This window comes from Falco rusticolus, chromosome 5, assembly GCF_015220075.1.
Source record: "Falco rusticolus isolate bFalRus1 chromosome 5, bFalRus1.pri, whole genome shotgun sequence".
Classification (NCBI taxonomy): domain Eukaryota; kingdom Metazoa; phylum Chordata; class Aves; order Falconiformes; family Falconidae; genus Falco; species Falco rusticolus.
This window is the reverse complement of record NC_051191.1, coordinates 44,951,286-44,979,183: the sequence shown is the minus strand read 5'-3', so window position 1 is coordinate 44,979,183 and position 27,898 is coordinate 44,951,286. Positions and strand designations below refer to the sequence as shown.

The following is a 27,898-nucleotide window of genomic DNA, read 5'->3' as shown; positions in this document are numbered from 1 at the left end:
ACCAAGAAAACAAACCCTCCAAGACAGTGCTCAGTTTCTGTTTATTTAAAGTTTATAAAGGCTGGGAAATAGTTGGTTCTGAAGAATAGGTATCTGATCTGTTCACTTACCCTGACCATCAGTCTTCAAAGTCTGAAGAAACTGCTATGTGACCCCAGAGATGCAATTGCTGGTGTTAGCACTTAGAGTTAATGAGTTCCAGCTGCAAATCTTAATTTGAAGGTTCATAAACTGCCTAATTCCTGGGGCCTGTGTACAAAAACAAAAGCCACAAGATGGTGCTGATACTCCTCATCATAGCTGGAAGCATTATCAAAGATACATGCAACATGCAGTAGCCTGGGTGTAACCAGACAAAATTTCCATGGAGCTCAATGAGTATTAACCTGTAAAATAGTAATAAAGTCAGTGGCTCAACTGGGTCAACAGTTTGTAGTTATGCATTGATGTTTATTAAGGAGTCCTAATACTCTGTATATTAGAGGGAAAGAGGGAGGTGAAGACAGAAAGAAGGGAATTGGAAAGGAGACAGTTATTTCTGAGGTTGTACACTCTTCTTGCTTGGTTTTCAGCTACAAAGGGATTGATGAAATTACAAAATTGAAAAGTAGGAAGAAAACACATCTGTGTTTTCTCTGATTAGAATCCTCACTTGAATTTCTATGTTTTTAACTGCTGTGGGTGAAATATGCTGTGCCTACAGTGTTGTTGACTACTTGTCTTTCTCTGCCTATTTTCTTATTTTGTTTGCATTGAGGCAGGGACCATTTTGGAAGGTTTGTCACGTATTCTCTGTACACTGTCTTAAAAGGAGTGGAATAGAGATAGGTTTCTGCAGTTCATGATTGTCCAATGTAGCTACTAGTGAGGTTTATAAAGAGGAAAAATACTATTTGCAAAAATGAACTCAGAAGTCAGCTGAACCCAAGAAACAGTGCAGCCCAGTTGATGGCTGTGTAGATTTACCTTGGTGCCCTGACTGCCAACAGCCTGCCTTTGCTACTGTCCTGTCTGCTAACACAGGTAATGTGTCTCTGTTTGTTAATCAGTGTGGCCATAAAAAGGAGAGGTTTATCTTATTTTTTTTCATTCAGCCATCAGCAGAATCTCCTAGTGTTATGAATGGCAACTGCTAACTACTTTTATCAAAATTAGAGGGGAGTGCAGTTTGTTATGGAATGCCTTTCCTGCAGTGCTGTGTCATATTTTGTTCCTGAAATGCAGTGTATGCATTTTTCCCCTGAATAAAATGAGACTAAATGTGTTGAAGTCTAAGCCTGAAGTGGCTAAAAAAGCATACTGCATTCGATAAGTATGATGAATTAGGATCTTAAAAAGAACATTAAGTATTTTGGTAGTATTAGTGTCCTTGCTGACTCTTGGAACAGAGAGTGCCATTATATCTATGCTTCCAAAGATTCAAATAGGTGTACTTAACCCATTTCAAAGCTGTGGCTATCAATAGGATAGCTTTTATGATTCAAAGATGTGTAATAGTTTTTACTCAAAATTTTGGTTATGTTAAGTGCACAGATCATTCTGAAAAAAACCTCATGTTTAAAAGAAAGGAAATAAAAATTTGGAAGCTTCTGTAGCCTCCTGACCTTATTGTAAGATCAAGCCTAGAAGCTGCTGAGCTGCCTGGTTCTAATCCAGGAAAGCAATTAAGTGTATGCTTAGTTTTGGACTTGAAAGTTGTGCCATTGAAATCAATTGATCTGATTCTTTAATGGTTCTTACCAATTACCAATAAGAAAACAAAATTTTCCTAAGCACAATGAGCTGGCAGATCCTGTTACAATGTGTGTTTAGGAACGCACTGATCATGTTGTGTTGGTTGAAGGCGTTTAATACTGGCAATGCTAACACATGCCTCCTGTAGTGCTGTTTTGCTGTGCTTCAATCTTGTCTTTACAGATCATCATTAGAGCTGGAAGTGCATTTACTTTCCAGCCTTCTTTTTCTGTTAATTTTGACATTAACTACAAGGCCTGGCCTTTCTCTTTGTCTAGAATGTGGATATTGGCTGTCTTTGCTGATCTAAGGTTGGCAAATTATTGCAAAAATTTAAACTGGAATCTGATGCAAACACCATTTTCTCATTGCTGGTGTTTCATGCAAAGTTAAATTCAGGAAGGCCTGTAACACAGTCTCCTCAAATAGCTACTTAGCTAACACAGATGTGGATTTATAAGTTATTCTTCTTTTTGATTGCCTTATTCTTTCTTGAGTATGTTTCTGCAATATCTATTGACCACAGTTGGTGCAACAAGAATTGGTTTGAATATCAGATTTCATGAAGACTCCTTTTCTTTGGGCAATATTTTGGTTTTGTATGGTAGTCAGTTAAAGCAGAAAAGGGTTAGGATGGAGTTCTGGTCAGTAACAAAAGAACTACTTTTTACACAAGGATATGCCTCTGTACAACTCTTCCAGCTGCAGCCTGTTAGTGCTAGAAAATCTTTGAGACTTCATGCGAGAAGGAAATGTTTAATTAGATTTAGAAAGCTAATCGGGGTTTAATGATGCTGTGCAAAACAGCAATCTGTTGCACTCTTCTGTCAATGACATGCCTTTCTTTGTGAACAGTGTACCTATCTTGCATATTTCATAACCAAAATGCTAGTGTATAGTAAAAGACAAGCATAAAATTATTATTTAATATCTCCTTGTCCTATTTTAATTCTGTAAAGTTAACATTTCCCAACTTATCTCCAGAGAAACTGTCTTCAAATACAATGCTTATTATTTTGTTGCTCATTAGAGAATATGGCACAGTTAAACCTTGAAGTGTTGTATCTGTAAGTATCCAATACATACTTGTGCTGGAAAAACCTATGTAAAAAAACCAAACACAAAACCCCCTTCTAATAAAGCTCCTGTTGATAGTCATGTTAAAGAGAGTGAACCATGGTTAATGTTGGAAAACTATAAAGAAAACACTTTTTTTTTAATAAGCCTTTTGAATTTAATGTGGATAATAAAGTCTTGGTCCTTTGAAAGAAAAAGGACATGTGTTAGAATTCAGATGTTAAGTAGGAAGCGTTGCTGTGTAGCACTGCAGTATGAAGCTGAGACAGAGAGCAAGAGATGTATAATTAAAATGGAATGAATTATGCAGAACAGCCTCAATAAAGCCCCTATTTGTTTTCTTCCACCACCTTTAAACCTTGGCTTAAGTTAACTTGCTTTGTTTTCCATCACTCCCCTCACTGAAAGAAGGGTAATCAATTTCCAGGAAAAAAAGCCTGGACATGCTAATTTGAAAAATGCAACGCTGTCTACTCTTTCACTAACTCTATTCCCTTCTCTTTGCTCATTTTTCCTTGCATTTTTATATTTCTTCCTCTTTAGTCATTCCCCTAATATGCATTCCATACCTCTGAAAATGTCTTCCTAATTTCCTGTCCAGCTCTTCCTTCTATGTACATGCTGTGAATTTGTCCACCTTTTTCTACCTATTATTTTGTTTTTCTCATTTATATAGTTTCCAGGAAAGAGGCACTTACTGCTATGTATCTCTGATTGCCCTCAGCCTGCTTCTGCTCAGCTCTGAGGAGGAGATAGCTGATGAAAGCTCCATGTGGCGTCTCGTCTCATGCTGGCTGCTGCAAGAGCAGAGCTTTCCCACCCCCTGGCTCACAGGCAGGGTGCTTTTCTTAGCTTGTGGCTTCAAGAAACTAAAAGGTTAAAATCGAGACCAATAAGGAGAGCAAACCATGGTGTTGCTTGTAGCTCTCACTTGGTCAGGATGGATGTCCATGGGCCCACGGAGGTGGCAGGCTGCTGAACTGGCGGATTAGGGCCAAGGGGAGAGTGGATCACTATGTTCCAGAGGGCTGGTCCATGGCCAGCTTCCAGCTGCAAGCCTTTGTTTCTATAAGTAAGCAGGGGACTTATTTGGCACTTGCTGATCTAGTGTCCAGTAGATTATCTGCTGCTTTGTGCTTGTGTCTGATTGGTTGTAATATTTCCATGGCATTTATGTCTAAGCAATGTCTTTTGGTTGAGAAGACTGAGAAGCATTTATTGCAGGGGGCAAAAAAACCTTGGACAGAATTCCTGTCTACAGATGTGCTCGTAGCTGAATTCTAACTACCAGAGTGCAGAGGCGCCCTGACTTTGAGTTTTAGTTTGAAATTCAGAACTTTGTTTTAACTCCATAGAAACTGATGGAAAGACCTACTTACACTGCAGTGTAAGGTAATCTAGCCCAGGATGAACAAAACTGTTATTCAAATATAGCATAACTTGTTTACACATATTTTAGAACCACCTCCTGCTGCCTCCTGTCAGTTCATGTGTTTCCCTTTGGTATTACTATGTTTATAGAACAAGCCTTATTTTGCTGTCAGACAACTGCTCTGCCTCTGCACTGTCTATGCTTCCTTTTGCCGGTTGTTTTGTATCCCCTTGCTTCCCTTCTGTCCTGGAAATAAAGCCGCAGAAATCTGCGGGGTGGGGGCGCGTGGGGATTATGCACGCATCTGTTACCACTCTGAGGTTACAGAGGTAATTGCTGCTTTGCAAATGACAAATTCTCAAAGCACAGTCATCTTCTCAAAATCAGGACTGAAAAAGGCAAACACACATCATGCACAAATACCTACATCCTTCTTTCTTAATTCTTTTAACTACTTACCCTGGGGGCTTCTTTCTCCCTTGCCAAAAATACTGTCATTCACATCCTTGAAAACTTCAGTCTTTAAGGTGAAAATACTGCAGAGTGAAATTATTGCAGATGAAATTTGTGGGGGAAAGAAGAGTGTTAATGCAGCTCCATACATGAAGATAAGAATGTGCTGCACGTAAAGCTTGTTGAAAACAGGCTCGCTCTCTCTTTTCTCTCGCTCTCTCTTTTCTCTCGCTCTCTCTTTTCTCTCTCTCTCTTTTCTTTTTGTTGGTGTGGTTTTTATTTGTGTGTGGTTGGTTGTTTGTTTTTTTTTCACTTAGGCAGGTATTACACTATACTGATCTTTGGATGGCTGGTGAGGGAGGATGAAACAAAGGCAGAGCTGTTATCCAGCTACTCTGCAAAGTCACAAGGGCAGTGTTTCATAGAGCAGAAATCAGACCTCTCTAGGTGATCTTCGGGATACAGATTAAACAAAGTATTACTTGTTCTGTTATTAGTAGAGCTGATAATTTAGAACCTGTATTAGTAAACGTCCTCTGTTAACACTGGAGTAAAAGGCATCTTTGCCATAAATTATAAGCAAGCAATGAAGATTTAACAGTAAAAACTTTTAGCTATATATTTTGGTGGGTTGAGTTGTATAATAGTCTTGAACTGAGACCATAAATGGATGAGGATGAAATTAAATAAGACGTTGTTAAAAATAGTCTGTGGTTCTGAATTAGATGTTGAGTGTGCTGGGCAGCTGGATAGAGGATGCAATTTGCTGTGAGGAATAGGGTGTGTCTATACTACTTAAACTTTGAAAACTAGGTAAACTTATAGTCCTTAAGGGTTCTTAGTGATTTTAATTAGTTCTATAAACTGCTTGAAAACTGAAATAATCTGGGACTTGTGTATGGTGTTATGACCGGTACTGCAGGCAGAAGAACATCTGACCAGCAGTCCAGTGATAGGTGTTTCCTCCTATGCAAGGAGATGAGGCACAACTCTTTTTAATCTTTCTTTGTATTGATTATCATGAGTGGCAAGGGGGGAAGTGACTATATAAGCCAAGCAGAAATGGCAAAATTAAAAAGCAGCTAAATTGGTGTATATACAGGATATTAGGAGCTCAAGTTGTTTTGAAGCTTGGCTAGAATGGTGTTTGTCTTATGGCTGGGAGGATGCAATGGTTCAGTTTGTAGGGTGAGGGAAGAAGTGATCACAATGATTGTGAAGATGGCAGGAAATTATGACCTCCCACTGTCACTGGGGTTAAAATGCTTCAGCAAGTGGACTAGAAGGCTTCTACTCTAAGTTAGCACACCAAGTCTTAAATTATGCTCCTACACAATTTCAAGCTGGAGCATGAGCTTGAGCAGTAGTTCACCTGTTTGTCACTGTCATCCAGGTAGCTTTAAAGAATTCTTTGACAAACATTTTCATCAAAGTAGAGTAGCTACTAGTAACTGTCAAATAGGTGGGTTTTCATAATCAGATCACATTGCTTTAGATGAAAGCATCATGTATTATGCTGATGCTATGTGGGCATCCAAGTCCTCCGCTTGGTTTAGATATTGGATGGAAAAAAAATCATGTTTCTCTGAGCTTATTTTGCATCCCAGTTGTGGATATGGTTGACACTAAACAGCAAGGTCTTTAAAAAAAACAACAAAAAAAACCCCCAACCAGCAGAGGATGTGCTGATCACCATGGAAACCAGGCTTTTGATGAAGACGTTGCATATCTGATAATACTTTATACTGAGTTCTGATTACAATAAAGATCCACATTACTTTTTCAACTTCTTCCATTTCTTCTTCTGCTCTGTAGTTTACTTTTTAGATGATAGGAAGGAGAAAACTGCAAAATGCAGATATTTGTCTTTAAAGTACAGTAAAATACTTATTTCAGCAAAATAGTAACCCATCTTGCTGAAGCAAGGTTTTTATGTAAGGCTACATAATATGTAAATAGAAACTATCGTAACGGAATTCAGTGCTTAACATTTCTTTGGACATAGGTAAAGTTTAAAGGCCAATTACTTCAAAGAACATGTGGGAAATTCTGTCAATAAAGCAGTGGCTAAAACTGGCCTTTTGTAGAAGTAATGCCTCTGCATTTGTAGGCATCCAGCAGAGTCCCATGATCTCAGTCAAGTTATTCATGCATGTCTGCACACTGTGGGCTCTTAGTTCAGAAACACTATCTTCATATAACTTGCCAAGCCTGAATTTTGTGGTTTCTTAGAAGGTTTGATTAAAAATATTATTGAAACTCTTGTGAGTCAAGGTTTGTCTGGGCTCAGGTATATGAATCGGGTAGTAAATACTTGAAAGATGAACGAGAAGAACCATCAATGGCTGAATAAAAATAGCTATATGTAAAAATGTGAGGATTGACGTAAACCTTAGTGAAACAAATTCTGAGACAATTCAGGAAAATGTCAAATAATGTTTTGTTCGCAGAAAAAGGGCTGACCTCTGAAGTTCTATTTTAATGAGTTTGTGTATATAAGAGAACTGATACAGGACTGAGGTAGTTTCAGTGCATATTTTAGGATGCAATCTTTCCATTGTCTGCAGTTTCATGGATGCAGTGATATTGTTCTTGAACCATGTTCACTCTTATTTAGAGAAACTTATTAATTGAATATTAAAGTAATAGCAAATCCAACTCTGCAGAAAGGTAAATGCAAATTTTAATGCATGTAAACTTGATGGGTAATATATATGCTTTGTCTTTAAGGATTTTGTATTACCAATAAATTCTTTATTGGTGCTTATTAGATTTATATCTTACTATAATTTTAATACAGTACTTTTCAATACAGTATTTCCTGATCCAGAAATACTGATACTGCTGATCAGAATTGTATCTGACAATGGCACCATCTTCTTTCACTGCTTCCTATGTGTACTCAAAGTCTCGTCTTCCTTCTTTAGCTGTGGAAAGTACTGTAGGATATTGCCACACTATTCTTTTGAAGTTGACAGGGTCTGTTGAGGTTCTGTAGACCGAGTTGCCCCCTTCTCCCTCCCCTAACCTCTAGCTCAAGTGTAGTCAAACATGTTTTTACTTTTTATTGATAGAAATCTTTTTTTGGTGGAAGACTATAGTAACTTGTTCTGTAATTTACATGCGTGAGACTCATAGAGATATTTTAAAGAGAAGGGTTTGGCTCACTCAAAAGCTTCATTTTTTATTTTCAGGCATACTGTTTAAAATTCTCTGTGGCAACAAAGGAGATGTGACAACAATGTTGCAAGACTTGATAGATATATTTTATTCTTAACATTGTTTTACACTGATTTAGGTTTCATTCTCAAGTAACTTAGAGATGTGCTGCACTTCAAGCATACCAGATGTCTAGAAATTGCTTGCATATGTGATTATTTGCAGATTTTTATATTTCATTTTTAAAAAAATGTTTATACCTGTTTCAGCAACTGTGTGATAAACGTTCATTTGACTCTGCAGATCCTGTGCGTGGCTGTTTTTTTAAAAAAATAACCCCCCCACAACCCTCCAGCTCTGTATATAATAACCATCTTTACAAAAGTATTTGGTTTTTTTGCATTTAAGACACTTGTTTTTGTGTTAAATTCCTCCCTTTCTTTCAATCTATTCCTTCCTTATACAAAGTAAAAATACTTTTGTCTTCTAAAGCACATTTGCTTAATAAATCTAGAAATTTCTATGATGGTGACAAATGTATTAATAAGCTCAGCTAATTTTCTATATTAATATATATTTATGCAGAGCATTTTTGGGAAAAGTAAATAGCGATCAGTGTAAATGTGGTAGTAAATCAGTGTGAAAATACTAATACCAGATTATTCATGTTTACATTATTTAAAGTTATTAGAATAGTTGTTTTTTCTTTTCTGACCAAATTGAAATGTAAGCATATTTGAAGTTCTGTCCTCTGAAAAGGCACTTAATTTTCTTCGATAAATAAGCCAATTAACCATACATATGATTGAGACCATCATGGATGATCAAGTAAAATAATTTAGCTGATGTGTGGTTTTTAACATGTGACTAACCTTTTTACTTCAGTGTGCCTTTTACTTGGTGCTTTCATGTGCTTTAGGATTAATGTTAAAAATGCTTTGATCGATTAAGTCTTGAACGCTCAGTGTCTTGGTTGATGCCCACCAGTGAGGGCATTTTGCTCTTTGTGCATGTGACCCCCGATTGCACCTTTGCTAGCTGTAGGGAAACTTGTCAGGAGGAAACTCCTGGGAGGTTTTATTTAGAAAAACTGATTTGGCAGCTTAAGTAATGAAATAATCTGGTCTTCATTGAAATAGAAACAAAATCCTTTACTGATGCTACTACTTTTTGCCAAGAGCTTGGACTTAGTCTCAAAATGCATTTATTCTTAAGCAACTTTGACATTCTGTAATGTTGGGTACCTGCATAAACATTTGCAAGTAGTTAAAAAATCTTGAAGTCTTCTGATGATTGACTTCCACTTTCAGACTTCAGAAGGGATTTTTTCCTCTTAATTTTATTCAATAACAACTTGCAGCTGAGAAACTCTGTGCTTGACTCTGCTGTGTGCAGAGGGAAGTGTTCTGAGGAAGCTAACAAGAAAACCAGACTTCTAATTGTGATTTGGTGGGACACCTGGAAGGCTCTTTTTGCATGCTGGGCCTGTCTACTACATTTTTAATTCTGCAGTGTGGCTGATCCCTGTGGAGGGCTGAAAGCAAACTGAAAGTGGAAAGTTTTATAAGGTAAGCATGTGACAAATATTCCTCATGGTTTGTTATTTATGAGAAAGCGGGATGATCCAAAGGGCACTGGAACCACCTGAAAAGCTACCTAAGCTTGGAGAAATATAGAGGCTGCAGATACAGCAGGGGCCTCGCTCCTGTGCTTTTGTATTTCAGTCTGGGGACAAGACTTGGAAAATGGTAGCCTCATTGCTGAAGAGGAATGTGAAGCCCAGAGTGGCTTTCCTGCTCGTTAAGAAAGCAGTTGAGAGCAGGAGCAATGGAAAGGCAGGAAGCTGTGGATAAATGCAGGTTCGAGGAAGGGGAGGCTCTGCTGGGGCAGATGGCAGGTGGTTTGGTGCAGCAGTGCCTCTGCTGCCCATAGGGCTCTGCTCTGACAGGGTGCAGCTCCCCCATTTCCCCCCACACACACACTATGGCAAAAAAGGTGCTTCAGGAGTTTCAGATGCTTCAGCTCAGGGAAGGTTCTGTCATCTTATAAAACATATTTTGGTTCTTTTGTTCTCCTCTGCCACTTTGTCATTGGAAATGAGCCTTTGGCTCTGACAGAATAAATCTGTATTGCTTTCACCTTTTCAATCTTGTTATTATCAAAGAATCCTAATGAAGCTGGCAAACTTAATGTATATTACTCCTCCAATTACAGTGAATACATATAGGTGGTTACTTGAGAGGTGTAAGAGAGGGAATGGATGCCTTCTGCCAAGCTGCAAGGGCAGTTTAAGGACTGGTGTCATGAGAGGCCAAGTTACAGGGAGCTTTACTGCCTGGCATAGATTACTCTGTCCTCGCTAGCAGAGGTGGTGGAAAAACAGGCCAGTCTTCCTTGGCCATCTCATGTTGTGTTTGAAATGGTGATGCAGAAGGTGAATTGGCTTTGCTTCCATGATGGCCTGTTGAGAGACATTGATTTTGCACTGAGGAGACACTGGCACTGCAGTGTCTTCTGTGGGATTTGCAGATTGCAGCCCCTTTCTCCCCAGGGCAGTGCCACTGCCTCAGCAGAGGCATGGCAGCCCCCGGGGCAGGTGCACAGGAGGTGCCATGGAGGAGGAGCAGCAGCAGCAGCTGTGGGGAGACCTGCATCCTGGCCCTGCAGCTTATGAAGCTGTGAATAGATCCATGGCAACCTACTCTGGCTCACTCCCACATCTGCCTAGACAGAGATGGCAAAACCACAGCTGTTCAATGCAAGCGCATGGAAGGGGCAGCACAGCTCACCTCAAACAAAGGAGAGAAAATGGCTGTAGGATTTGGCCTGACTGCTAGGGGGGATGACTGTGTGTAAGGGCATAAGGCTGCACTGCTCTGTACATCCTTCGGCAGTTCATGTCTGCATTCAGGTTATTGAATAAATACCCTGAAGCAGGGCAGCCCTGCCCACTTGGCATCTCCCTGGGGACAGGCTGAGGCCTGGGCTGGGACGGCTGCCTGTGGTGAGGACAGGATCAGGCCTGGTGAGGGCCCTTCGCAGGCTGACAGCCTGGCTTGATGGCGGAGGGTGGTTTTGTAATTGCTTTGGTCTGATTCAGGCTGAGGTGAGAAAATGGTGGTGTTTCGTCTAGTCAGGAATTCATCACCTGAACCAGCACGTCTGAAAGGGAAACTGGTGATAAACTGGGGAGCAAAACCCATTTTGCTTTCCTGCAGCCCACTCTGTAGTGGCAGCAATCAGGACAGCACGACCTCACATCGTCTCGGGGATGTATGGAAGTGTAAATATAAGTTGCTTTTCTGATTTTAACTGTATGCTGAGTCTGATTACTTTTTAACTTAGCAGTGTGTTTTTCTGAGTTTATGGCTATGAGACTGACTGTTCTGCTGCTTTATGGAAATCTAAGAAAATCTTCCCTTCTGAGCCCCAGGCAATGAAGTGGATGAAATGTGAGGGAGGAAGGTGAAAAGAAAAAGAGTAGTTTTATAGTAGGAGTCGATATTAATCATTTGTTTGATTTATTTTCTGCATGTCATAGATCGCTTTAGCCAATTGATCAGTCTCATTTGGTTTTCCATATATGTAGGTGAAAAATTTCTTTTTTCTGGCTTATCAATTACTTCTTGCTCTACAACTACTTATGGTGATCGTTTTTTCTCAAGTGACTTCCTGATGGTCTTTGTTTAAGGTGGAAATGGCCATTAATCTGAGTAACAAAAAAATCACTTATTTCAGGGCCACAGCACTTCAAATCCACAACTAGTAAGTATAAAAATGAGACAAACCAGCAACATTAGAAAATTGTCGTTCTGAATCTGTGGTTTTAGGAAGTGTGGACTGTGCCAAATTCAGTCTGGGCAATCTGTTGGTTTTAAGGAACTTCTTTCAGGCTAAGACAGGAAGAGAGCCAGAGCATGTTTGGACACAAAACCTCTCCCTGCTCTCAGGACTGTCTTCAAATAGTGTTTTACAGATGATAATACTATTTAAGCTGAAAAAAGTGTGCTCTGGTCATTAATCAGTCTTTGGTGGTATTAGAGAAGCTGAAGGTGGATCATAATAAGCAAAAAGTATTCTAAGTTTGTTTTGTATTTCTAGCCTCTCTTGCCCAATTATCCCCTGTACTTTGCACAGGACATTTCCCCCCCACCCCGGTTTGCGCATGGGGAGCTACAGGTGGAGCATTGCAACATGTCATTAGTACCAGCTGGACACTGCTGCTCGCATTATGCTTGAGCAGCAGAGTAATCAGTGCCCAAGTCAGCAATCTTTCTACCCAGTCTTAGTTTCATCTAATAGCAGCAGTTATCAAATCTTTAAGTAACACAGCAGTTTCCACCAGGGATATTCATGCCCCTTGAATCTTCTTTCCTTGCATATGATTCATTGGTTTCTTAAGACCTAAAGCAAGATTAATTCCAGGTATCAATATCAATTCTTTGTAGTCAGCTACAGGAGCAGGTCTGTTGGACTACATCTGGATTTTTCTTCCTGACTCTTTCTGTTGAACTGTGTAGGACTTGGTACTTTTACTGTCTTCCAGGAGTGGTATGCCAATGTGTAGCTGTCTTCCACGTTGCCAGCAAGTGTCTAAGACTGAACTGCTTTTTCCTCGCTACAAATGAGAAGGCACTCTAGAGTGGATGAAAAATTTCAAAATTAATAATAAGAAAATAATAAACTGTAAGTTCACCACCAGAAGGCATTTGGAGATGTGTGTGTGAAATACAAGTTAAAACAGTGAATACAGGTGAAATATAGTGAATAATCTTATTCAAGCAGAACTGTTGTCATCTCAGTGCTGGTTTGCTTTTGATGTTTTCAGACTGGGGTGTTTCACTCTGGAAATATTGCTATTTCACAAATTTTTGACATTTTGGGTACTTCCCCCTCCCCCACAGATTAAAATTTTAGGTATGTGACAGATCTCCCCAAACTTCCTTGACTGGTACTGTGATTAGGTGCAGGACCTATTGCACTGTACATTTGGCTGCTTAGTGCCCTGAGGTTATTAATTTCCCACCAGGCTCCCAGGATAGGTGCTGAAGGTGGATGTGCAGAGCACAGTGTTACACTACAAATACTCCTTTTTTCAAGGTCTTGCTTCCAAAAATAGATTCTGAAAATTTGAAAACCGGTTGTCAAACAGCTTTTTTTCAAAATGATCCCCATCCCCCAATTAAAAAAAAATCCATCTAAATTATGGTAGCGGAAATCAATACAGGGATTTCATTAGCCAAAAGGACTAAATAAAGCTCTTGTGTCTGCTTCAGTTAAAATAGCTTACACTGTCCCATAGCGTCCTTACTTAACTAAGCCAGCCGAACCTGTAAAAAACATTGTAGAAAATCTTTTTTCTTTTTTGTTTTACCTCACTATAACTCTTCAGTTTACTTGCTAAGCTGAAGAAACAGTTGTGTTGGTATCTTTAGTCTCTTGCTTTTTTGTGACTTTCTACACTGAAGAATCAACAATGGTCTAAAAATATTACATTGTGTATCTTAGTTCATATGTTTTTATGTGTCACAGTAAATATGCACAAAATACCGAGTTCATTACAAACAGATACTCATTTTATTCCATTTTGTCCATTATAGTAGGTCTTCAGTGCCATGTTATACCATTTACTTCTTGATGGGGAGCCAATTCTTCTGAGCCTTTTTCAAAAGATCTTTTGCAAGGGGATGCAGGCTGCTGTTAAAAGGTTGTTTTGAAATGCAGTTGTTAGTGGCTGGCAGTATTTATGAATGTGGCCTGGAGTGATGCATTTATGAGTATAGTTCCAACCATATCAACAGCCTCAGGATTTCTCTCTTCATTTCCTCATGCTTTTGGTATTGCAGAGATCCAACAGGATTATTAATGGTGACATTTCTAGAATTTCTTTTTTTTTTTTTTACATTAAAAACGTCATTACTCAAGTTTTTTGACTTTTTAAATCATGAGTCTTTGTGTTTGTGTTGCATTCCTAACATTTCAAAGGTTGAATGTCCACAAATAGGACCAGTTTAAATGGTCTGTGCTTCTGAATGAGCAGAAATAATGGACCAACTAAATGAGTATTAAGTTAATATAAAAAATAGCAATGATGCACTTAAAATATTTCTATAGAAGAAAAACTCCTTTAAACTTCAATGAAGACCTAGGACATGGGGAACTCATACCAGCCTTGGTAGGTGTTTTGGTATTTAAAAGGTCGTTATTAGATAGTGTTACTTTCCAGAGTCTGATGAGCCAATTTTTGGAACTTGGTATGCAGCCTTTTATATAGGTCTTTGTTAAGAGGTAGAACCCTACATAAAATTCCCTCCTTTTCTTGATTCTGTGTGAAATACCTGTTAAAGATATTCAGGCTCTTTGATTATGATGTGATGTGTGCATGTTCATCAGTGATTATGATTTAGTGGTTATCATCATAAATTTTGCTATTGTTTTGTTTCTATTTGAGAGACTTTTTTAGTTGTTTGGTTTTTTTAGTGTTCTTAGGTTTGAAGTCATCTTGAAATCATTTTGTCCACCCTCCTCTGACTGAAAATGGGAACAGCTTACATCAGTTTAAATCAGTTTAGATTTTGATTAGTTAAAATTAGGTTCATATCCTTTAATAATGGAATGGTAAACCTCAAACAGAGTTAATAAAACACTATCTCTTCACAGTTATAATGCATTCTTTGTTACTGTGTTTTATTTTAAATGATTATTTGATCTAAACCTCTTAAAAGTTAGCAGTGAAGGTGCCAAGTGTTTACATGCTCAGCAACACTCTCTACTACTGTAAATTCTCAAATGCTTGTCATACATGTGCAGGTGTGCACATACATCTCCTAATTGATGGTATTGTGTTTGCTTCATCATGTTGGGGTGTCTGATCCCAATGGACCTGCCCTCCAAATCTCAGTGGCCTGTCTGTAGCATCTAATGCTTTCTCCCGCATCCCTGTGCTATGTTCATAATATTTTGTTTGCAACAGCTCTCACCATCTACTTAGCAAATTGCACTAGAATTAAGGTTGGATGTAGCACTGAAACTATATCACAGAACTGGCAGTGCGCTGGAGACAGCACAATTTAACAGGTGTTGTTTTGCTAGGCCCATTCTGATATATCTGCCCATGCTGGGTCCTTCCTCTCTGCTTCAGCATTAACTGTAGGTCATTTTTCTGCTTTCATGAAGATGAATGATTAGTGTATGATCCCCCCTGATTTGACTAATGGTCTGGCACAGCTTTAAGCCACCTGCTTTAACAGTGGTCTGGAAAGCCCTCATGAGTATCCAGGGGCCTGTCTGTTCCTGGCATCCAGCCTTACGCTTTCTAGGTGGCATCTTTCTCCTTATTCCTCTCAGAAGCTCAGTACTGCAGCCTCTCCCTGCTGTGTGACCTGATATAACATGCCTATCTCCTTGCAGGTAAAAAATTCCTACCACTCCCTCTTTGGTCCACAATCAAAAATTTAGGAATTATCTGGGGATCAATATGTGAAGCCTATATATATACATGAGTATAAATATATAGTTTTCTTTTACATGCTTTAGTAAAAGTTTGTTGTGCTTGCTCAGTGAAGTACACTGTTATCTATGAATATTCACCAACTTCTGGATCTTGCCATCTTCTACTACTGGTAATTCTGTGCTTAAAAACTTCCGTAGAACCCACCCTGAATTCCTAGCCTGTTGACAGAAAATGTTGTCACAGGCTTTAAAGATGTTCCTTTATTTTTCTGTTGGGGTGGTGGGAAAGCACATCTAAGTTTTGGCAGTAAAAGATAAGTGGATCTCAGTTTAATCCCTTATTGGACAGACTGTCATCTTAATGCTGTGGTTATCCGTACTAGGAACTAACCCATGGGTTAGGCTTTGATCATGAGATTATGTCCTCTGTATTGTCTAACTCCTCTCTCTCCAATGAACCATCCTGGAAAGGTTTGTCCTTTTTGTCTTTGTTTCAAATGAACAGCAAACTTTTCTGTTTGCATTGACAACAAAGTACAAAGATGTGTGGCAAAATGACTTACTGTGGTTTTTAAGGAAAAGCCTTAATTATTTTTTTTATTTTGAGCAGATTATCTCCTGTTCATATGTTCTAGGTTTAGTTTAGATAAAAGTATCAATATTTTTTTTCAGAAGAGAGGTAATTTTTATGGGCTATCAAAAGACTTGTTTTATTGTTAGAAGTTTAATTTTATTAGTTAAGGAAACAGCTACAAAGAAATGGAATATTCTGTACTATGAAATTATGATCTGTTAAGAGTGTTTTAACTGTTTCATGTGTTTTGGTATTTCTGTTTTGGTAAGGTCCGTGGTAATGTTTTACAGTTATTGCACAAAATATCATTACTATGGAGTTATGCAGCAGTAGCATAACTAAGTTTAAAAGGTTTTAAAATAATTAATCATTAAATATTTAGTATGGTTTCCCACTTTAAAAAGCAACATTAGATTGAGACTTCAATTTGGTGGTCTTTGTATGTTCTCTGCTTATACCTTTAGGCTTTCACTTAAGGCTGCAATTGTTTTTTGTTAGAGTTGCATTGAAGATGCGTTAATAGAACCTGTCCTTTATACTTAAAGAAATATTACCTGTATGTAATTTTCTTACTTGGTTTCTAGAAAGGCTTATTCTGAGGTCCTGAGTTAAGAGACCAAATACGAAACTGTAGATGGTGGAACTGGTAATGGTGTGAGTTGTGTCCCTCGACTATCTCTATACTGCTTTGATTTTGCTGTCCCTTTTAGGAAGGAGGTGAGGGCAATGTTCTCACATTGGTGTAAAATGAAAAATACTGTATGTTTATGCCTTAACTGTTAGAATTTGTGGCTGTTTTGGTGTGCGTTTTTTTTTGTTTGGTTCGTTGTTTTACAAATGTGGGTGCACAAGCCTATACCCCTTTCTCACGTTGAAGCTATCTGCTATAAGTTCTTTTATATGAAACAGCTAGGAAAATTCTACGTAAGTGAGAAAAATCCCTGTGGGCAGCTTTTTATTATTCCCTAGCTAAATTCCTTTTAGACCAGTTCTCTAGAATGCAGACGTGGTCATTACACATTTTTCTGGAAAATGATGGCCAAGAAACACAGGTTTGGAGGTTTTTGAGGTGTTTTGTTTTGTTGTTTTTTTGACTGCTTTTCTTCCAGGGATTTTCGCTTCATCATTGAAAAGCTTGTATCTTATTATTCTAACAGAATAAATTCTAGAAGCTAATTAGAATTAGAAATGCCAGTCAGCAGTAGCTGTTTCTATCCACATAGTCTTGTCAGTTACTTGTATTGCTTCCCACCTGCATTAGGTTTAAATTTATGTTGCAGAAATGAAAGACTTTCTATATGATAATGTATTCTCTTTTCTTCTATCTGGGTATTTTTAGTACTTGAGAAATGGCTGTATGGATGACTTTTAAAAAAATTACAATGTAAGATAGAAATCATTAGTGATCATTTTGATTTTGCTTAACCAATATCTTTTTCTCAAAGTCCATCATGCTTTTAGTTTCCTTTCCATCTGTACGTGGTGTTCAGAACCTTCTTTATCCGATTTCAAGTGATGTACCAGCAGCATGAACAAAGGGTGGTGAAACTCCCACTTTTCTAGAAAACAAAGACTGATAAAGTTTCTTCTTCAACTGATTAATTCTTGTTTCATTAAGTGATTTGAAAAATGACATCAATTTTTTTATAATTATGAATTGTTTATTTATCTGAAAGTAGTTTAATAGTGTCTTACTTTTCCCAAGTAAATGACATTTTGAAGAGTGAAGTCTTACTAAGAAAAATATATTTATTTCACAACTGTAAGATAAAAATGATCTAATAGAAAAAATGTTGCTGTATCGACATTCATGAATTTTAATGTACATTTAATACAGAAGAAGATAGGTAAGGGGCCTATGAAAAACAGGGAAAACTTTACAGTATGTTAGAAATTGAATTTTTACATAAAATATGTTGGTCTGTTATAGTTCTGTTGTAGAAATAGTAGAATTTTTCATAATAATGTTAAAAGCAGAAATATTCAGTAAATAGTTCTGTCTTTAGAGGGAAAATATTATAACCTGAAATACTTCAGTACTTTACTCAACAGCTTCTAACTAGAAATCACAAATTAAATTATTGTAGAATCAGAAGAAAGGTATTTTCTTTTAATGTGTTTTAAAAGAATTGGCTAAATTCCTACTTAACAAACAAAAAAAGTCCTGAAAAATTATAAAAGAATCATGTGACAGACTAATAGACAGGAAAACACCTAAGCCTACCAAGACGACTACTAAGGAGACATTTTTGTCAATGCTGAGTAGATCAATATAGAGATTAAAAATCTAACAACTGAAAGCACTTCAATCTAATGGATTATAAAAACATTAAAATCAGAAAGTTGAAGTATGTTCAAACTGTGGTAATTTTCCTCAATCACCTTCAGCCAAGATCAAGTTAGCAGAAACTTTCCTCCTTTTTGTTGCTTTCTTCAAGCTCCACAATATCACGCACCAGAGCTGCGCTTGAATGCCTTAGGGAGGCTCACAAGCACCCTGACCAAACAGGGAAGGAATGTCATGCATTTCTTACCTTCTTGGTTTTACTGTTTCATTCTTGTCTGCTTCATTTAGTTCAGATCGTGGGAATCTTCTGTATGCAGGAGTGATCCTGACAGCATGGAGAAATGAAACACTTGCACCTAAATTACCCACTGAAATTTTAAACACCTCTGCATGAAATCTATGTTTAATTCCTTTATCCCTCTCCTGTCTGCAACGTGTCCAGTTCACATGTTGGTGTGTGCTGTTGAGCTGGGACCTGCATTGTGGTAGACTCCGTTATCCTGTACCTTCCTTCTGAGCAGTTGGCAGTTTATTTGAGGCTCCAGTGGTGAGAGAGGAGCTCTATTAAATTCTGGGTATCAACTTCACCATACAGCTCAGGATTTGGACTGTTGTTCCATAAACTATTGGGGAGGAACAGAGAGAACAGCTCTGGACCACCTAGTCCTGAGTTTGTTTTGCTTGCTGGACAAACAGGTAGATAGGTAGGATAAAACAAGCCCCACCTGGCATCATGCTCTTGGCTCTCTTTCACAAGAAAAGTACATGAGCTTTTTCTTTTCTTTAACTAGATGTAGAACAACAGCTGGTTTCAGTAATTTTTTTCAGGCAGCAGTTGTTTTACTGAAATGGAAGAGAAAATTACCTTCTTTCTGGGGACATATGTGGTCGTGTCGTCATCGTCCCCCGTCCGCCCCGCCCCCCGTTACTCCTAATCTCTGAAATGGTTTGAAAGATAATGCTTAAGCAGGTTGCCAGTGTCCCTAGCACACGGTCATGATCTCACCAATCACAGCTTGAGGCATATTGAAAGGACCATGTGCTAATAAAGAAGAGGAAAAATTAGGTTTCCAAAGGAATTTACTACCATTCCCTCAGCTATAATCAAAGCACCACAAAGAAATAGGGATTTTTTTTTTTATTCACCAGAATCATAGACTCTGCACTAAATCCACTCTGAACATCTGTCAGAGATTTCTTCCAAGTTCTCAAAGGTGGCCTCAAAAGGAGCTTAAACCTAAATTACTTGAGTGTTAAATCCTCTGCTCTTAGCTGAAAGCTTGAATTAATTACTCTATTAGCATTTGTTCATATCTTTGGTTCATTATAGCTGTCACCAGAAAGCATGCGGGTGGAATCACAGCAGCTCTTCCTACTTCTGTGGGCACAGCCTCTTCTCACACATCCCATGTTTTCATGGGAAAAGTGGAGGACAGACCCCGCCCTGGTCTTTTCCTTATTATGAAGTTCAGGTGCAGCTTGCTTTCTTTAAGGCTCATTGCAAATTATTCATAGCGTTGTCCACTAAAATCTGCCTATGACCTAGCTTTCTTACCTCCAGAGAGCTACTACAATAATGTCTGGTTTTTTCATGCATCCTTATAGGAAACAAAGGGAATTGGGTGCTTTGCTTACAAGGGATTTGTCTCTGATTTCTCCTCTGTTTATTGCCCAGTTCAGGACCTTGACTATATGACATGGGGAAGAAAAGCTATTATTTTTTGGCTGTGGAATGAATATTAAAGCATGAACGTAGGGGTGCATGTGGGTATTCCTTCTTCCGTAACAAGTATCTTGAGACACTTTTTGAAGGTCTCCCATTCTCAGAGTCCTGAAACAGAAGCTGCCTACTTCACCAGGCATGTGGTATGTCAAATAGTAATCTTCCTGCTAGCATTGCTGTATGTTTTGAAAGGTTACTGCAGACTTTAAATGCATTTTCTTCTTCTGCTTCCTCCTTTTCTTGTTCTTACTCCTATCTTGGCTATGTCTTTAATTTTGGTTATCCATATGTATATGTGCTGTTATCTGTATATATCCCACATGCATTACTTGTATATAGCAATTGCCTTCCTTTCTTATTTATTCTTTTGATCTGTCCTTCACCTGTGCCTTCTATCTCTCATACCAGTTATCTTGCGTTTTTTGTACTAATGGTGTTTATGAAAAGGGAGGAATAAATTTTATGCATGTTCTGTTGATAGCATGAAACAAGCCTATTAAAACCAAACTAAAATGGAAGACAGTAATGGACCTTCCAATGTCCTGTCATCTGAGGGGAGAAACTAACCTTTTTAAAAAAGAAAAAGGTAATTTTGGTTGTGATCAGCATGGTGTGTCATCCTGGTGGTATGTGAAAATCACTGCTGCCTGCTAGTGGAATTTGTGTGCTCTTGCGCTATATTCATGCTTTCAGACATTTCAGAACAGATTAGTTGTATGAAATTGCAGTTTAGATTGTTAGCTTGCACTTCAGGCAGTAGAACCTCTGATTTTTGTTTGTTACACACACATCCCCCCCTGCCGATGGGCTTATGTTGTTACCTGGTATGTTCTACAAGTACCTTAATACTGACCAAATAATATGAGTACCACTGCTGGGAATACTTTAAGTCTGTTTTCCCTGCATTCCCCTCTCATATAGCCTTTTCATCTTCTGAAATATGGGTGTCGGGTGGATGATACTCATTTTAATGTTGTGATGTGGCAGAAAACCAGGGCTGACTGTTTTAAACATTTTTTGAAAAGGTAAGTGTCTAACTTTTTCTACCGGAGGAGTGTCTGCTTTAAGTAAATACAAATTTGTATGCAGTATTTAGGTTTGCTCCCCTGTGGGCTGCATTGTGCAGTAGGGTCAGAAGAATTTCTCCCTCATAGTCAAATGTAGGCATTTGTATTTTAGAATAAGGAGCATCATCTGGATTAAAGCTGCCATTGTTTGACAGCTTTAATGTTGACTGCATAACTTCCCTGTGCAGATTGGTTCAATGGGTTAAAGACCGACCATAGAAGGGTTTCCCTCCAGATCCCAGATATCCTTACTGTAAATTAAGTTGAGGTCTGTCTTTTTTTTTTTTTTCCTTCCCCCCCACTTTTTGTTTTGATGTCTAGTAGTAGGATAGATAACACCACAAAAGACAGCAACACAAACATGTAATCTAGTTGTCATCTTGGAGGATAGGGGGAGAAGGACCTTAGATGTCTATTTTCTGTGGATCTGGTGCTGTCAGGGATCTATGATGTCATGTCAAAACCAGTGCCAGCTCTAACAAGGCAGTTCACAGCAGCAGGGCTGAAAAATCTCTTATTGACTTCCTTTTCCTCAAAAAAATAAAAACAAACAAACAAAAAAAACCCCCAACAAAAACCCAACCCAAAAAAAAACCCCAAAACACCAAACAAAAAAACCAACAACTTTGAAGAGGAAGCAATGGTTAATGTATGTTTTATATAGGGAAGCTACCAGATGATATATTGCAAGTTAAATGATGCTGATATTCCAAACTCTTGCTATTGTACTGTTGCACAGATGTAGAAAACAGCCTGTCAGAACAGCAACCTAGAAAAGCTTGTAGCTTTCAAAGTGCTGCTCCTCGGAGGACAAGACGCAGTGCACGAAGGCAGTTTGTGTGTGTGTGGGCACAGAAAACCTTGCTGGGGTAGTGAAGCGGATTAGCCCGTCGGTGGTCTTGTGCAAAGCAGGAACGCGCTGGCGGCTGGCACGCCAGGCTGCCCTGCGTTGGACAGCTGTCACGCTGGCACCACTCGGTTCCTCTGATTGGGTACTCGCAGCGACTGATTAAAAATGCTGATGCCGTTTCTACGCTCCTTTCCACTTGGAGGAGAAATCTCTTTTCCCCACCCCCAAGCCCACCTCTAGAATGTAAGTAATGGTGAGAAGATGAAGATGAAAACAGTGCAGTCTGAGTGACTGGAAATACAGCAGTCTCTTTTAGCTGCAGTGTTATGTAGGAGTCGTCTTCAGACTTCTTACCTTTGGTTTTTTAGCACAAACTGCTTGCAGGTTTTGGAAGGCTGTGAAAGGACTTACTATTTGTGTTAGTGTTCTCTATGTATCATCATATTACCTTGCTTTTCCCTGGACAGCTGTGTTCAGAGCTTCATGTGGAAATCTTTCTATTGAAGAGAGATAAAAAGGATCCTTAATCTGATTCTCTTTGGATCTTTCTATTTTTATGGTAAGTGCCAGCATGTATTGGCTGAGCATAGCTTCTTTGCTGCAGTGCTCGTGCTCTTCCCCCCCCCCTCCCCCTTCCCCCATCTGTTTTTTCTCCCCCTATATTCTTAGATAAGCCTCGTGACCTTCACTCAATATCTAGTCATCATTTTTAGCATCTTCATAGCAGATGTTGGCTAGCTAAAATACAAGTTTTCTCTTTATTTTGCTCTTTCCCCTTTCTGACCCGGAGCTCTGAAGTGATTGCAATCTGAGTACTGCCTCTTTGTCCTTGAAACGGGAGGCTTGAGCATTGCTTGCGATTGCCTGTGGCAGCAACGGGATAAGGTTCTGGGGAACTGGAATTACGGATTTGGTAAAGGTGACTCATGTCTGTACCACTGTGCTGAAAGGGCACAGAAAGCCCCAGCTTGACTAGCCATCCAGAAAACTCTGAAGCTCCTCAGTGTTCAAGTGTGGGGCATACATGTAGTTTGAGCTGATACTTACTGTCATTGGCATAGGAAGGATGGGCTCTTTCAGCATTTTCAATATAAGCCTATGTCATCAGGTGTTTCAAAATTGGACCTTTTGCATCTTACAAGTGCAGACTGACTGGGACAAGAAGTTACAGAATAGGCAGCCTAATAACACTCATCCCTCACTGGTCTATACTGTTGCAAATCTTAGCCTTTTGAAGTGCTTTTACAACTCTGCAATAGAGAAGTAGTGCATTTAAATGTTTGAAAATGTGTGCTTGCTTCATTCATGCTCTAAGCTATTTTAACAGCTCTGATTTTGTAAATAGGGAAGGTCATTATTTAGTCCACAGTAAACTCTGCCCTTAGACATCCCTTTTTTTTTCCCCCTCTAGTTTGTTGCATGAAATTTAAAGCAAATGCAAATATGATTATAGATAGATATATTCCTTTGCTTTTGGTATGAGAGAACTACAAAAGTATTTCTTTTAACTTAAATGTGTTTCATGTTGTGAATCCATTATGTAGATTGACTATGCATAGCCCTTACACACTGCTGGCACAATAAAGACCACTAAATCTTCAAAGGTCCACTGAAGGCATAGATAGAATATTGGCTCAAACTCGTCACAGACTGCTCTGCCTTCAAAGCAAGGCAAAAAGGTGATGTGTTCTTATACTGTTGTTTTACTGAGGTAGCATAAGAATAAAGCTTCTGTTTTGTCTCTGCATTGCCTTTTCTGGGTTTAAGCAAGAGATATGCTGTCTGGAAACTGTTTTCTTTGTTTAATGTGTCTTATGTTGTGGCTTAATAAAATAAGTTTGTTCCTGATTTATCCTGTAATTCAGAGGGTTTTACTTCACTTGAGCTGTTTAGTTCAACTGAGTTTGTATACGTCCTTCCCCCTCCCAAATGAGCAAAAACTAAACCACCGCTGTTATTTAAAATACCCTCCACTTCTTTTCTGTACTTGGGTGTAATGCCTGGTTGTATTGATAGCGTGCATATGTGTTGTGGGAGGAAGGCCGGGTTAGGCAATTGCAAGAGGTACTGGGCGGAGGAGGAGGAGGAGGTGGCTTACACAGATCTGCAGGTAGAGGACTTCATGGTGCAGTGAGGTACCTACTGCATTGCCTTCGCAGAAAAAAGTGGTAGCGGCCAGCACGTAGCCCAGATGTCAGTGGTCCAAGTCATCTTTCCCATCAGACCATACATTTTGGTACCATGTTGCACCTGCCAGTACAGCTGATGCCGAGACCCGTTTCCCTTGTCACTGCTGTGGGTGAGGACACGTTGCAAAGCTGCCTCCCTCCTGCTCTCCGGTAGGGTGCAGATCTATCCTGGCACCTGTGCAGCTCAAAGAACTGTTTAAAAACATTTACCTCTAGAGCAGTCCTCCCACTGTCTATTACCGAAAGGCTTTGGCACTATGTATAGTCTAGGTGCTACTTTTTTTAAATCGGTAACAAAGGTGCCAGAGTTTGTTCTCCTCCAGTTTCAGGAAGCGTTGAGACAACTACAGCAGCAAAGAAACTTTTTGCTGTGAAAGTAGACTGGCAGGGGTCTTGGTAACACAGATGGGGAGGTGGTCCTCAGCGCCTGCAGATTGTGACGTTGCCTTGGGGAGACCAGGCTTAGGTTTTTCTTGATTAAATGTAACCATTAATTGTGTGTGTGCATCTGCATGTGGAGCTGTTTACTGTACCATTTTGTTCCATATATAATGCCCATAAACTTAAAAACCAAGAGGATTTGCAAAATGCATGCACAATCTAAATAAATCTGAAGATGATACAGTTAAGTATGGTACAGCATGTTTTTATTTTGAAAACTATTATAAAGTCAGATATTCCTGTGCCTTAAAATAATCTACATTCTTACCTTGCATTTACTTGAAAGGACTGTTTTTATTCAAAAAATGACTCATTTCTCAGCCAGGTTAAAAATTAGCTTTTGCAAGATAGTCTAAGTGCATAATCATATCCATCTTATTCAATAAAAGTTTAAAAGCCAGAGTGCATAATGTAATGTGCTTTCTAAATATCCTTGAGGCAAAAGGAAGGGAGGAAAAAACAATAATCCTGAAGTGTTTTCTCCATTTTAACCCATGCAAGCTTGCAGTGGGATGTTTACATTTGAAAACTGACCTCTACGTACTGCAGCTGAGAAGTCTATGTACCCAAAATCCTTGTCAGCACATCCTGTTGCAGGCTGAGGGCTTAAAAAAAAAAATAAATGCAGTCCTCTATAAAAGCCTTGAGAAGTAGAGAGAGGAGTGAAATTCCCCAGATAACATGAAATTAAAGTAGATAGATGTGCTTCTCATTTTCTGAGAATCCTATGAATGCTCTGATAGGGGAATGCATGCATAGTACTTCCTTGTTCCACAGCATGGTGTCATGTTAATTCCTTTGCAGGGTGGCTGAAGACTGCATAGAAAACAACTGCAGGGGAAAAAAAAAAAAAAAAAAAAAAGCAAGCAGCTCTGTTCCTTAGCCAGCCAAAATCACCCAATGATGTGATGAAGTCACTGCATTGTTGTTTTTTTCCCCTGTGTATGTTCAGTATGTATTCTTCACTCTACTTGTCCATAGAAGCAAATTCTTTAAAGCTTTACACTCCACAAATATTCAACCATATACATTTATGTTGTGAATATTATTGGGAATATTTTTACTAATTTTTCCATACTGCTTCAGTAGTTTTATGCTTTCTATCTGCTCATATTCTTTCTGACAAAACCTGTGAAGGCAGGTATTGATTATCACTGGTTGAAGAATCCAGGTGGTAGATTAGTGGTACCCCAACTTCTCTCTCTGTCCCAGACTGGAAAGTGATACTGGGATATGTATGATGCAGAGCTGAAGCCATCAGTACCAGGCAGTGTTCTGCTAAGTGATTTTTTTTTTTTTTTAAGCTACTTTTGAAAACTGTTTATGAATGTTTTCAAAGGTGAGGTACTACATCATATTTTTACAAAGCATATGTAATTGTAATTTACAGTATACATATTCTACGTGTAGATTGTATGTTATAATAATAGTGGTTTTACCTGGCTGTTTCTTCATACATACTGACCCAATCATGAGCATGCATGGATAATCAAAAGTTGACTGCAGTTTCTAGGTTTCTTTGTCATTCATTGAGATAACTTTTACAGTTTTCCTGGACATTTCTCTTGTTTAGTCTGCAGATTTTGTCCAGGATGATTTCAAGAACTTTATAGCTATATAATACTGCAAGTATTAAAAATCTGTCTCTATATGTCTGGAGACCTTAACAGGTGAGTTGTCTTCAGTCCAGTTGCTACTTTTGCAGGTAATGGATGTCTTGAAGTCCTGTGCATGAATGCTGTGCTACATAACCTGTCAGAAGTTTTGTGTTTTGAGGAAGTATTGGGCAGAGTGTTCATGTGATACATGCTTTCTCTGTATCTATAGGGAAGGATTAGCTTTCAGGCATTGTTAAATGTGTCTCGTGTCTTCTGTGCAAAAGCTTAACTCTCAGTAAGTGCTTGCACTCTACACCTATCATCTGTGTGTGTGTGTAGATGTGTGTGTCATATTTTCGGCATTTGTACAACTGCATAGCACTTGTGTATACCTATCTCATCATTCATGGAAACTGTGGCCTTTCCGTTTGTGTTGTGCAGATTTGCTCATGTGTAATTCTGCACAGGCAATACTGGACAGTAAGGTGAGAGGTCATGTGTATGTTAAAAGAACTTTCTCTTGCATAGCCTACACCACAATTACGTTGTTCCAGATTCAATGTGGTAATAATGGAGCAGCATTAGACCTGCTTGTTTTGGGAAATATCAAAGGGCTGAAGCATTCTCAAGGGACCACTCTGTCTCATAGGCTTCTTTAACACCAGAACATGAAATTTAACGAAAAATTTTGAAGGTCAAGTGTTTACTTTCAAGTAGTTGTGGAAACATTTGTAGCCTTTTTTGGTGGAAGTTGTGGAGAGGGCAAAACTCTATCCTAAACTGACTCAACCAACTTTAAGTGGTCCTGTTCTGGTAATCTGAGATTACTAGAATCAAGAAACTGACATTGTTCTGTTTGCAGTATAAAGCAAAATAATAATGTGGTTACAAGTTATGGGCTAGTTCCTCAGCATCCCAATGAAAGGGATCTTGGTACTGGAGCAGGTAATGCAAATGTTCAGTCTCAATGAACAACACCTCTGAACAAGATGAATATCACTGAAGCTGCAATTAAGTCTGCAAATAGGGGAGCTAATGGTGCACGGCTTTCTGCACATGGATAGGTCATACTCTAGGAGAGAACAAGTCTGAGAGAATATATTCAGGAAAGCCTCCTGTTTCTAAACGTTTAAAATGCTGTAAGGCCTGTCTCTCAAAATAGCTTCCCTTTGCCACCTCAGGAGAGGCTACAGCAAGCAAGCCTCCAAATCCAGCCCTGAGAGGAGGCTAGCCCTCACCAAATAGTGAAGTTTGAACATGAGTTCAAAGATTTCCAGACTTGGTGTTTACAATCTGACTGTCCAAGGGCAGGCTCGCTGTCCAAGAATTGTGCATAACTTGGTCCCTCAAAAGTCCATACTACCTGTGGAACAGTATTTTTTAAAAGATAAACCTAGTTAATCGTTCTGAATGCACTCCTTGGAATCACTTCAGTATTGGTGTTAGCTCTTTGTAGTGGTTGTTCCATGTCAGATCTGAGCTGTCAGGTCATCTACATGAAATTAGAGCCACCAGCACATCTGGGCACCAGCCTGGCACCATAAAAATAACCATTTTCAAACAGTTGATATTCAGATGACACCAGCCAGGATTAGAGCCATGTCATGCTGGCTGTGTGTGCCCTAAGATCCCAGGACTATGAAGTTGATGGGTGATCATAGGAGGTGGGCTCCTCATGCTCTCCTCAGAGACAGAATAGCAGAAGTTAGTCCTTCTAGAGCATGGTTTGAAACATGTCTAACATACGTGTCCCAAATCTCCTTTAGGAGCCTACTGCTGCTTGATATGAAGCTAGAAAGAGTAGGCTGCTGTATAATTTATCTGTAGGGTTTACATCACAACTGCTGGGAGATGATTGAAATAAATGCCTGTTTCATGACAGCTTTTTTAACTTCATCCATTTGCTCTTATTTATAGCCCCC

The 27,898-nt window shown here is 38.9% G+C and overlaps 1 protein-coding gene across 6 annotated transcripts in view; it reads left to right on the top strand.

Moving 5' to 3' along the window:
- Positions 1-13,375: 13,375 nt before the first annotated feature.
- The window catches only part of ANO4 (anoctamin 4), a 204,656-nt gene continuing 190,133 nt past the window's right edge, over positions 13,376-27,898 (top strand). For 5 of the 6 annotated variants that reach the window (XM_037390179.1, XM_037390178.1, XM_037390177.1 and 2 more), the window contains exon 1: positions 13,376-15,718. In XM_037390179.1, the coding sequence (XP_037246076.1) occupies positions 15,667-15,718 (52 nt within the window). In that variant the 5' untranslated portion in view covers positions 13,376-15,666. Of the gene's footprint in view, positions 15,719-21,938; positions 22,308-27,898 lie in introns of those variants that run through there. The other variant, XM_037390180.1, reaches the window with a different exon arrangement.